This window comes from Nannospalax galili, unplaced genomic scaffold (assembly GCF_000622305.1).
Source record: "Nannospalax galili isolate Female #2095 unplaced genomic scaffold, S.galili_v1.0 scaffold82, whole genome shotgun sequence".
Lineage (NCBI taxonomy): Eukaryota > Metazoa > Chordata > Mammalia > Rodentia > Spalacidae > Nannospalax > Nannospalax galili.
Genome location: NW_008348862.1, coordinates 212,896 through 224,269, shown reverse-complemented (window position 1 = coordinate 224,269; position 11,374 = coordinate 212,896). Strand labels below are relative to the sequence as shown.

General features: G+C 42.7%; 1 protein-coding gene across 1 annotated transcript; it reads right to left on the bottom strand.

Moving 5' to 3' along the window:
* Window positions 1-5,627: 5,627 nt before the first annotated feature.
* Window positions 5,628-6,581, bottom strand: Ooep (oocyte expressed protein). The gene is made up of 3 exons (XM_029569862.1): window positions 6,380-6,581; window positions 6,062-6,244; window positions 5,628-5,779 (listed from the first exon to the last, which is right to left on the bottom strand). The coding sequence occupies exons 1-3, from the start codon at window positions 6,579-6,581 to the stop codon at window positions 5,628-5,630; spliced, it is 537 nt and encodes a 178-aa protein (XP_029425722.1).
* Between the last annotated feature and the right edge of the window lie 4,793 nt (window positions 6,582-11,374).

Below are 11,374 nucleotides of genomic sequence, written 5' to 3'. Positions count from 1 at the left end.
TGGTTTGGGTTTGCTTTCACAGTGTTTGTTTTAAAGTATCACTTTGGTTTGCTCGCTTTGGAAGTATTTTGGTTTTGACATTCTTGGTCTGGTTTGTGTTGCTTTCAGACATCTAAAGGCCTGAAAATTATTTGAGAAAAAAACTAAACTCCAGTTGGTTATAGGTTTGATATGTTGTCATCTTCGGAGCTGGAGATGAATTCTGGGACTGGTCTTCCTGTCTCATCCTTTTGGCCTTGTCCTTTCTACTGTTTCCTGCAGCACTGCTGTTTGTAGGAAGATGTGCTCTGTTTGCGGGAGGGACGCATTTCGTCCCTGGAAACTCTGCTGGCTTAGATGTGGCTCTGTACTTTTCTCTCTTGGATCAACTCTTGCCTTTAACTCTCATGTTTAAGTCTGAATTGAACTGCCTTTATACTAGCTATTGATAAAAATCCTATCAGCAATTGAAATCAGGAATCTTAGTTTGGCTTGAATGGAGGTTTCTGATACGTGGAAGAGCTCCCCCAGGTGTCTGGAGATGACCACAGGTGCTTTTGTTTCTCTGGCTAGAGGATGCCTGATTTAGACGGAGTAGCACATGGTTTCTTCTGGGGTACCTTGTAAGAACTGATCCCCAAGGTAGCCTGAACCAGTCTCTTGCCTCCAGAACAGCCCGAGACAAAATGGGACAACTACAACGTGTTCAGAACAACTACTTATAGACAGTATTGTTTATCTTATAAAAATTACTATGTGCTTTTATTCATACACCGAACAACCTCTAGACATCTGTGAGAATTAGCTCATAACTGTTCGCTACAGTGTGTCTTCTTTGACATTGGGCAGTGATACGATTTTGTGTTTATTTCCTTAACAATGGTCCCCCCACACGCACACCTTTTCCTCATAGGAAACAAAAGACCGCCCTGAACCTGAGCCGCACTGTCACAGACCGCCAGCTCTTCTGACCCTGTGTGCTGTGCTCTTATGCTCTCACCTCTCATTCTTTCTAAGTTCCTGCACGCCACTATGGGAAAGGGTTAACTGTAGACAGCTGTCATTGAATCAGACTCACGGAAACTTAAAAAAAAATTTATTATTTTTATTTTATGTGCATGAGTGTATTGCTTGCATGAATGTGAGTGCACCCGTATTATGCAATGCTGTGGAGGTCAGAAGAGGGCTTCAGATTCCCCTGGAACTGGAGTTAAGGATGGTTTGTAGCTGTCATGTGGGTGCTGGGAATTGAACCCGGGTCCTCTGTAAGAGCAGTCAGCACTCCCAACTGCTGAGCCATCTCTACAGCCCGAAAACTATTTTCTTATACTTTACTTTATGCTTTTGGTATTGTTAATCTTAAATGGTCTTTAACAATAGATTGGTTCTATGTTGCCTTATTAAGGCTAAATACTTTTTGTCATCCCATTCTTTACCCTCTTCCATGGAATTGTCTTTAATGGAAACTGTTTAAATAATCATGCTGTAACTTTTGGCTATGGTTAGCTTTAAGTACAAATGAAATATATAATTCTGTTTTTCATTACCAGTTGAGTTTGAAACCAGTCAGAAATATTTACCATCTTAAAATGTAAACGATATTTCTGAAAATGCTTTCTTCACGTGAAAGCCCTTATGTCTAGCATCAGTGTGTATGGCTTTGTTCAACACAACTATTTTTGAGATGACATTCTCATATATATATGTATGTGTATATATGTATATGGACATATATGTAAAGTACTGCTGGCTTTTAAGAGTTTGTTTTATATACATCTGATCAGAATTTCAAGGTAATTGGTCTTGGTTTTGAAACTGGTTTGTCGTGAAATTGTGTCTAACTATAGTATTTGGTATATGAGACTGTTGTGAATGTGTAGACTTATGTTTAATACTAAGGGAACAATTATTAGATAATTTACTAGACATCAAATTGACTTGTAAGTTCTCTTGTAAACTGAAATTGTTAAATTACAACAATGGTTCCTATTAAGGATATAAATTAGGGGCTGGAGAGATAGCTCAGCAGTTAAGAACACTGACTGTTCTTTCAGAAGACCCGGGTTCGAATCCCAGCACCCACATGGCAGCTAACAACTGTCCGTAACTCCAGTTCCAGGGGATCTGACAGCCTCTTCTGTCCGCTGCGAGCATTGCTTGACATGGGTACACTTATATACATGCAGGCGTTACACACTTACACATAAAAATAAATATTGAAAAAAGAATATAAATTAAGGAATGATTGCTTCTGCTCCAGGGTGCAATTTATCTCCGTGTTTAAATGTTTTATATAGAATGAACATTTTCCAAGTCTATGTAAATCATCTCTAAACTTTTAAAGGATACTTGGGTCATTTAAGACCTGCTTCAAGGCTTACAAGGGCATCTCAAAGTTTATACAGTATGATAATATATTTAAGATAATTGGTTCATCTTGTCGACACAAAAGCATAACTCTCACCTCAAAAGGGATAAGACATAGTTTATTCCGGAGCCAAATATGAGTGACCATGGCCTGGGGACACAGATTCAGGTTACCCCAAATTCCATGTTCTAGCATGGTAACAGTTGCCTTACATTTTACAGCAACAAAGAAAAGTCATAAATCAAGACACTTTTCAAATACATGGGAGGATACATTCAGTAGGTGGGCCACAGCAAGGCGAAGTGTTTTTTAACTATTCTTAGCCTTTTGATTGGTGTGATGGGGTAGATAATACATTCTAAAAGGTTTTTTATCTGTTACTCACAGAATGTTAGATCAGAAACAGAGGTGGGTAAGGAGTGGCTGTTTAGGGGACTAAAGATGGCCTGAGTTAAACAGTAATTAGACTCTGGACCTGCAACATTCCAACTCTCCAGTCTCTGGAAAGGTAATCAGTTGGTCAGCCTTACAGGAAGTTCAGTCTAAGGTATAGGAGTTCTTTAGGGGAACTTCTCTTTCACAGATCCCCCCGTTGACCAAGCATCACATTTTGTGCATGCAAGGGCCACATATTATTTATTCCCAGGTCATCTTAGGAAGGCCCATTCCTAGACTCTGATGTAGATGAGGCTCAGTTGTAGGCAAGGTAACAGTCTTCAGGAGGGAGGAATAGCTAGCTGGTGGAGCCAATAAGAAACACCTGGATCATATCAAAACTATTAACCAGCAAAGGAGTCAGACCTTTTGTCCAGGCTTTGGAGGGTTTTTATGTATGTGAGGAATGAAAGCAAAAGGTAAATAGCATACACATGGTAATTAAGATAACATAGGGCTGCAAAGGTAATAGAAATACAAAGGTAACAGAAATGTGAAAGCCTTGGGAAACAAAGATTTTCATGCTGGGTAAAGGTTACAGGACCCGGATAGCTTTGGAACAGTCTTCAATCCCGGACAACCAGAGGGGGCAGGGGAAGAGTCCTGTTCACTTCCCCGTTTCTATCTCATCTTTTCCTGCTCCAGAGTTCTTAATCACTATCACATTACAAAAGCTTTTAGCCTCTGACTTGCTTTTCCATTTCCTAAGAGTAGACAGCTTAAACAGTTCACTTAGAATTGTGGTAGTTCAAAATCAAGTTGTTACTAGGTTTGGTGTCTCCTGTGATGACCAGCCTTGGCTTCGAGAGTCCCCTCCTGGGTCATTAAATGATCTTCTGTGTTCACATTTGTCCAAATTTCCTCCTTCCACAAGGATGTGTTCATATGGGCTAAGGGTCTAGCCACATGACTCTAATTTGACTTTCATTGCCTTTTTAAAGGCTCTATCTCCAAATACGGTCAGTGTGAGGTCCTGGGGTTTGGGACTTCAGAATATGCTAATGAATGCAAAGGATGGTAAGAATATGAATTGGCCAGAAATTAAATTTTGAAAAACTGAAGTTTTAAAGAACCTGCTCTCATAAATAAAGTCAAAAATTCATTTTTTTGTAAAATTCTCATCAGAAAAAAAATTCTACAAGACAGAATATGGGCGCTCCTAAGCTTGAAGGCATGGGGTGGGGATCTAGAGAATCTAGAGGAACTATTAGCTACATCAAATGAAAATGCTCCCAGGCTAAAACTCTGGGAGGGAAGAAGATGGAAACATTGCTAATAATGGACTAGTGTTTGCTACAAAAATTTATACAGATAATAAAATCTATCTTCATGCTTAGCATGCTCAATCCCCACTAAAAACAAACAAAAACTCTAAATAAAAAAACACATTTTCAGAGTTGAAAGCCAGGACAGGAATAAACTTGAAAACAAAACCAACTGATATTCAATTCAAAAGACCTCCAGCCAAAGACCCACACTTTTTACTGTCAAAGGATAATTTAAAAAGCTAAAACAAGAAGCCAAACCAACCTCAACTTTGCCTAAACCCGCAGAGCTCATGCACTTTCTGACCCATAATCCCCTTCCTGAGAGTGGCGGCAAGAGCTGTCTTACAGATTGGTCACTGTAGTGTAATAGGGACACCTGTGCACATCAAATAGGGTGTTGTGGGAGAGACATTTCCTGTGAGCTGTACAATACACACGGTCTTCTCAGCCCAAAAAGAGAACTTACACAGACCAAAGAAATGATAGTATCAAAGTCTGACTTGGTGAACCAATGAGTTTTTATTGGGGTTACTTCCAGCAGTATGGGTGAGGGGGTCTTTACTGGGCAGAAATTACTCAAAAGCAGCTGCATCACTGAAAAGCCACCCCAACATAGGTGACTCTGGAAAGCTGTGACCCTGGGGATCTCTGCCATACTTCCATGCAGCTTGCCAGGTCTGAAAACCTCTCCTTGAGCAGCTCAGCTGGTCAGTTTTCTCCTGCTGCAGTGGTTTACTGATTCTATATACCTGGGAGGGGGCTGGTGACTCTTCCAAGTCTCAGGTTTCCGACAAGTGCCTCCCTTTCCCTCCTAAGGGGAATGCTTCAATTGGGAGGAAGCTGCTCTACACCACAAGGACAGGCAACTCCGAGGCCTATGGCCTCAGAAGGTAAAAGGCACCGAACCCTGGTGTTTCTGTTGAATGGCATCATCGGCATTAAATGAGAACCACTTCACCTCATGACTGGAAAACCACCCAAGTCAACACACACAGCTGGTGCTTTACCAGATTAAAGACCAGCTTCAAAGTGATTTCCACAAAGGGTTGTTTTGGATGGTGAATTTGTTACAAATGCAAATCAATGAGCCCCTCTCAATGTATTGAGAATCACTGGAAAGGGGCCTAGGAAATTCTCTAAGGAAGATCCAGAGTGATTTCTTTGTAAATAAAGTTAGAGAACTAATTAGGTAAGATATACAAAGGGGTGAGGGTGGTGGTGGTATGCTGCCTATAAGCCTAGATACTGGTGTGGCGAGGGCAAAACTTGAGGCCACCCCACTAGACAAACAATTAAAAAAAAAAAAAGACCCACTTTAGTGACGTCAATTGCCCTTCCAGAGGACGTGGCTGACTACAAAAAAGTTGAAGGCTCAAACGGTAGGAACACAACCTACCCAGCCCTCACATCTACCCACAAATGGTAAACATTTTATAAATTTGCTTTATTTTATGTGAGCAAAAATCACATTAACATCAGACAAAAAAACCTAATCGTTTTTACACTGGGATACAAACTTGTATTTGCAAAAACAAAAAAGCTGTCCACGAAGGACTGGAAAATAACGAAAACACGTTTCAGAAGACTTGTTCCTTTTCAACTCCAGGGGCAGAAGCAGAGCTGACCCTCACCGTGCTCCTGACTAGGACTCCCTTTTCAACAGGCGCCAGGAGGGGCTGAATTGAGGAATGAACCTTCAAGAACTCCTCAAGTTGTTCCATCTTCTTAGCTGGAAGACAAGCAATTAACACCAACAAGGGAAAACGTTTATCTCGATTGGGAGGAGGAACAGAGGTCCTAAACCTGGGATTACAATGGGCAGTGGTGGGGCCCACCGAAGAGGTGATGACCAGGATGTGTCTGGCCTCCACTCACTTTCTCAAGGGCCTCCTTAAGGGATCCCCACGGACACTGCAGTTTGCTGGTGTTTGGAAACCGCAAGTAATTATTTGAAAGTTAGGGACGCTGGGGAAGCAGCCCTAAGGCCGGGGGCTAGCCTGTATCCTCTCACCTCGCTGGACTCGGTGCTCTTTGTGCCATGACGCCAGGTTCAAGAGAATGTTCTTCACGCGATTCTGTTCCCGCGGCCGTCCAAAGATGGTGATTTCGGCCAGGTTCCCGGTGTCCACCGTGTCCACCCTCAGCAAGGCCTGACTCAGCCACTCCATTTCTGGGATTACCATCCGGTCTGGGCCTAAACAGGTACCCGGGCCTCTAAAGCCTCACAGGTCGGGGGATCTGAGGGGCACGCGTGCAGAGAGCGGAACGGAGTGCTGGGCTGGCCTTGGCATGCTGCGGGGAGCTAGCCTAGGCTCAGGGTCGGGCTTACCGAAGATGGCGTCGACCAGCCAGGTCTCCAGGTAGAGCAGCAGAGGCTCGCTCAGATCCCTCGCGGGGAACCACCAGGGCCTCACGCAGAGCCGCGGGGCCGCGGACGGGGCGCTGAGCAGCCTCTGCGGGGCGGTGGCCCGCGGCGGTCGGGGTTGGTCCGGTGCAGCAGCCGCAGCAGCCGCAGAACCGCGCCCGTCCATGCTGGAGCCACCAGGAGCCCTGGACTGCAAAGACGGCGTGGCCTCGCGGCTGCGCGGCTTTCAAGTCTCCTCGCCCCGTGCGCGCAGCGCCCCTGTCGGTCACCAGGAGCAGTTCAGGCTGGTAGGATGCAGCCCCCCATCTCCAGACTGTCTTGGGCCAAGGTAGGCCGCTCAGCACGCCGCTGACCGTGGGAATTTGACTTGGTGACCTTTGCTGCGCTGGTTTATGTTACCTTCAAAGACAGGGACCGAGGGTGGGTTCCTTGGGTCTGTTAATTTCTGTGTTCCAGTTTATCTTCTCACTGAGTCCTTAGCATTTCGAAATCCTTCAAGTCACATGTGACCAGTTAGACAAATTTCATTTAGTGCAACGTCCGTTCCTCAGGCACTAGGCTCCCTTTCTTCTCAGCCTTATCAAAATTTTAAATTATGACACATTCCCCCAAATCATAATACCCATGCACTCTCCTCCAGTTTAGTAATCACATTTCCCCACCTTTATCCCACTTCTCTTTTCATAAAATGAGTATCTAAAGACACAGGTGGTGCAATCCCAGTACTTTGGAGGTAGAGGTAGGATGACCAGGAGTTCAAAGCCATTCCTTGCTAAATAGTGATTTGGAAGCCAGCCTAGGCTAAGTGAGACCCTGTCATAAAAAACAAAAGTATAAAACAGGCTGGAGAGATGGCCTAATGGTTTAGAGCACTGGTTGCTCTTACAAATGACCTGGGTTTGGTTCCAAGCACCCACACAGCAGATAACAACTGTCCATAACTCCAGTTCAGGGGATCTGACACCCATTTCTGACCTCTGAGAGCATTGCATGAATATGGTGCACTTACATACACGAATCACTCATCCACATAAAAATGAAATAAATTGAAAACATAAAACAAAATGAGTATCTGGAGTTGGGTTTGAAGGCCTCTAATTCCAGTACTTCAGGGGACTAAGGCTGTCCATAACTCCAGTTCAGGGGATCTGACACCCATTTCTGACCTCTGAGAGCATTGCATGAATATGGTGCACTTACATACACGAATCACTCATCCACATAAAAATGAAATAAATTGAAAACATAAAACAAAATGAGTATCTGGAGTTGGGTTTGAAGGCCTCTAATTCCAGTACTTCAGGGGACTAAGGCGGGGATAAATTCCAGGCTAGCCTGGACTACAAAGTGAGTATGAGGCCTATCAGGGATGTTTAGCAAGGTCCTGCTTCAAAAAACTAAATCAAAAGCTGGGCCAGAAAAAACAAACAATAAACAAAAACAAAAAACAAAAACTAAATCAAGAGGCACCCTTCCTTTACCCCACAGAAAATCTTTACCCTCAGGCCAGTGTGTGTCAGTCTCCTGCATGTTTCTACACTTTTCTACCAAATTTCTGGAAATGTTGTGGGGCACTTGTTTTAGAGTGGATCCTATGTGCTGTTCAAACTATTTTGTTCTTTCGATGACCTGTCTTTGTTAAAAACTATTTTTCGGTGCTGGGTGTCATGTATTCCAGCCTGACCTCAAACTTTCTTTGCTCTGTGGTTGACTCTGAAGGTCTCCCTAGTGCTAGGATTACAGTTTTAGTCACCATGCCCAGTGTTATGCGCTGGGGTGGGCGGGCAGGAGAGCTGTGGGGTTTGTTGATACTAGAGCTTTGTGCCGGTTAGGCAAGTAGTCTACTAACTGAGCTAAATCACATGCTTTGAGTACCTTCCTTTCTTTCTTCCTTCCTTCCTTCCTTCCTTCCTTCCTTCCTTCTTTCTTTCTTTCTTTCTTTCTTTCTTTCTTTCTTTCTTTCTTTCTTTCTTTCTTTCTTTCTTTCTTTCTTTCTTTCTTTCTTTCTTTCTTTTCTGGGCCTGGGGATTAAACGCAAGGTCTTGCTCATGCTAGGCACATGCTCTACCTCTGCGCTATATATCATTAGCTCTGTTTTTAAAATAGTGAAATGGGTGTGCTGGAGAGATGGCTTAGTGGTTAAGAGCACTGGTTGTTCTTGCAGAGGACCCAGGGTTCAGTTCCCAGCACTAACATGGCAGCTAACAACCATCCATAATGCCCTCTTCTGACCTCTGTAGGTATTGCATGACATGGGTGCACTTATATACATGCAGGTAATACACTCAGACAAATAAAATAAAAATAATTATTTAAAAAATATTGTAATGGAAAATATCATTCCTTTTTTATAGAGGATGATGTTACACAGATTTCCTTCACCTCCATTCTTTAGTATTGAACAGTTTTCAATAGATATAATCTATGAGAGGAGGCTGTGGGGGATGTAGCTGAGTGGCAGAGTGTGCAGTGTTTGGAAGGTGTGCAAAACTGGATTCCATTCCCAGAACACAGGAAAACAATTATGAAAAAAGATACCAACTCTAATTTTGTTGGGTATTTCTACCTCTGTTTAATTTTTAAAATCAACATGATACATGAACATTGTATTTCAAAGTCTTGATAAAATATATGATTCTTTTTTCTCACGCAAACACATGTATACATGTATAGACACACATATAATTTTGAAGTGGGGCTCAGGCTGGCTTCAGGCTCTAGACTGTTTTCCATCAGTTTGTCAGTACTATATCGACCTGAGTTTCTCTTTCACATACTATCTTTGAATTTTCACTACTACTTTTTCAATCACGTATTTGTAAATTTCATCTTTCAGTTTAAATTGTCTTTTTGTCTTTGTTATGTCTCCTTATCAAAAAACTCTTTTTAAAAACATTTATTTATTTATTTATTTACTTATTTATTTGTGTGTGTGTGTGTGTGTGTGCGCGCGCGCATTCCTGTGCCATGGCATGGCATGTGTGTGCAGGTCAGAGGACATCTTGCTGGAGTCAGTTCTCTCCATCTACTACGTGGGTCCCCAGGATTGAACTTAGCTCATCAGGCTTGGTGGTTGACACCTTTACTGGATATTATTAATCTTGGGGCTGGAGAGATGGCTCAGAGGTTAAGAGCACTTGCTGCTCTTGCAGAGGACCCCCATTCATTTTCCAGCAACCACATAGTGACTAATACCCATTCATAATTCCAGTTCCAGGGAATCTGATGCCTTCTTTGGCCTCTGTGGTCATTGTATGACATTGGTGCACAACATACATGCAAAGCAAACCACTCATACACATAAAATAAAAAACAAATATAAATAAATAAAGCCAAAATTGTTACTCTCATATTTATTCAGATTTCAGTAATCCTTGTCTTTCTGGAGGAATCATTCTCTGCCTTATGCTCTAAAGAGATTCACTCCATTTTCTGTTATGAATACTGAAATTTGCACTTTTGTATTGAAATCCTTGGAAGATCTGGTTTCTCTACTGGCAGGAGGTGGAGCTGTCATCTAAGCTCTTCCTAGATGGAAAGGACTGTGCTCTTCTCCTGAGGATGTATTCCACCTGAGGCCACTTCACACTCTCCTGGAATTTTCAGACTCTCAGAGGTCTCCAGAGACAGCCACAAGGCTAGCAGTGATGATCAGTTTTGCCAAGACATGTGAGAAAGACAAGCTGCCTTGCCATTCTCATTTGGATGACAGTTTATCTCTGATTTCATTTTATTTTGGATATCCAAACTTCCCAGATACACTTGGGAAATGCTGCATTTTACTTGCTGACCCCTTGTCAGCCTCCAAAGGAATCAAAATGCTCTTAATGGTTAACAGGCTCTATTGAGTCCAGGCATGGTACTCTATGACCTCCCAGGCGTCCCAAGCTCCATGCTTTGAGCTTGATTGGGAGGAAAGTGGAGGTTCTGTGACCATTGTCTCCATCATTTTGTAGCTGTGTGGCCTAATGTCACCAAAACCAAGTAATTACACCAAGATTTCCAGCACTATCTTTTTTTTTTTTCTGTTAGTCCTGGAGGAGCCAGTCTGAGGAGGTTTCAGTTCAGACAGTAGAATATGTGAGTGAACTGTTGTCCTATTTCCCTTTTCATTTATAAGCTTTATTCTTCATTGCTTAATTTCTTGGTTCAACCTTCAATTTTTTCTGTATGGGGGCACAAGGGAAGGAGGATTGGCATGCACATGTGTTGGAGTGGATGTGGAGGCCACAGTTAGACACTGGTTATCTTCCTAAATCTGTCTCTTACTGACCAGGAGCTCACCAGCAGGCTAGACTGGCCAGCAAGCCCTAGGAATCTTCTTGTCTCAGCTTCCCTAGTTCTGGGAATACAGGCCTATGTCACCGAACCCAGCTCTTTACATGGGTGCTGGGGATCCACACTCAAGTCCTCACACTTGCCTGGCAACCACTTCATTGGCCGGCCATCTCCCCAGCCCTAATCTTTAACTTCTAAAAGGAAATTCCTATATTAAGAGAAATTGTACAAAACACAATGAAGTTATTTGTGAGGGGTACAGGCCTGTAATCCCAGCTGATGAGAGGTGGAGGCAGGGGGATTAGGAGTTCACAGTCACCCTTGGCTACATAGTGCCTTTGAGTTTAGCTTGGGCCACATGAGACTCTGACTCAAAGGAAAAAACACTGATAAAAACAAAACAAAGACATAATATCCAATAATGACATTAAAGTAAGTCATAGATTGCTGGAAAAATAGGTAAAATAAGGAAAAACACCTAGCAGTGAGCTATTCAACAAGTCACTGCCAGACCAGAAGTATTATGTAGAAAAGAATGTAATAAAGGTCTAATAGTTTCAAACAATACAGTACACTGTTTTAATATTTCAGAGCAGTTCACACTGACTTTATAACAGTTCTTTGAATGAAGGACTGTATGGTGGGTAAATGAGTAAACAGACATTACATCCCAGCACTAAA

What these genes read in the sequence shown, in the direction of transcription:
- Ooep (XM_029569862.1), bottom strand. Translation starts at nt 6,581, where the DNA reads ATGGACGGGCGCGGTTCTGCGGCTGCTGCGGCTGCTGCACCGGACCAA. An exon ending in GCTGGTCGACGCCATCTTCG is followed by an intron (nt 6,245 to 6,379) that starts GTAAGCCCGACC and finishes GTACCTGTTTAG; the next exon opens with GCCCAGACCGGATGGTAATC. An exon ending in AGAGCACCGAGTCCAGCGAG is followed by an intron (nt 5,780 to 6,061) that starts GTGAGAGGATAC and finishes CTTGTCTTCCAG; the next exon opens with CTAAGAAGATGGAACAACTT.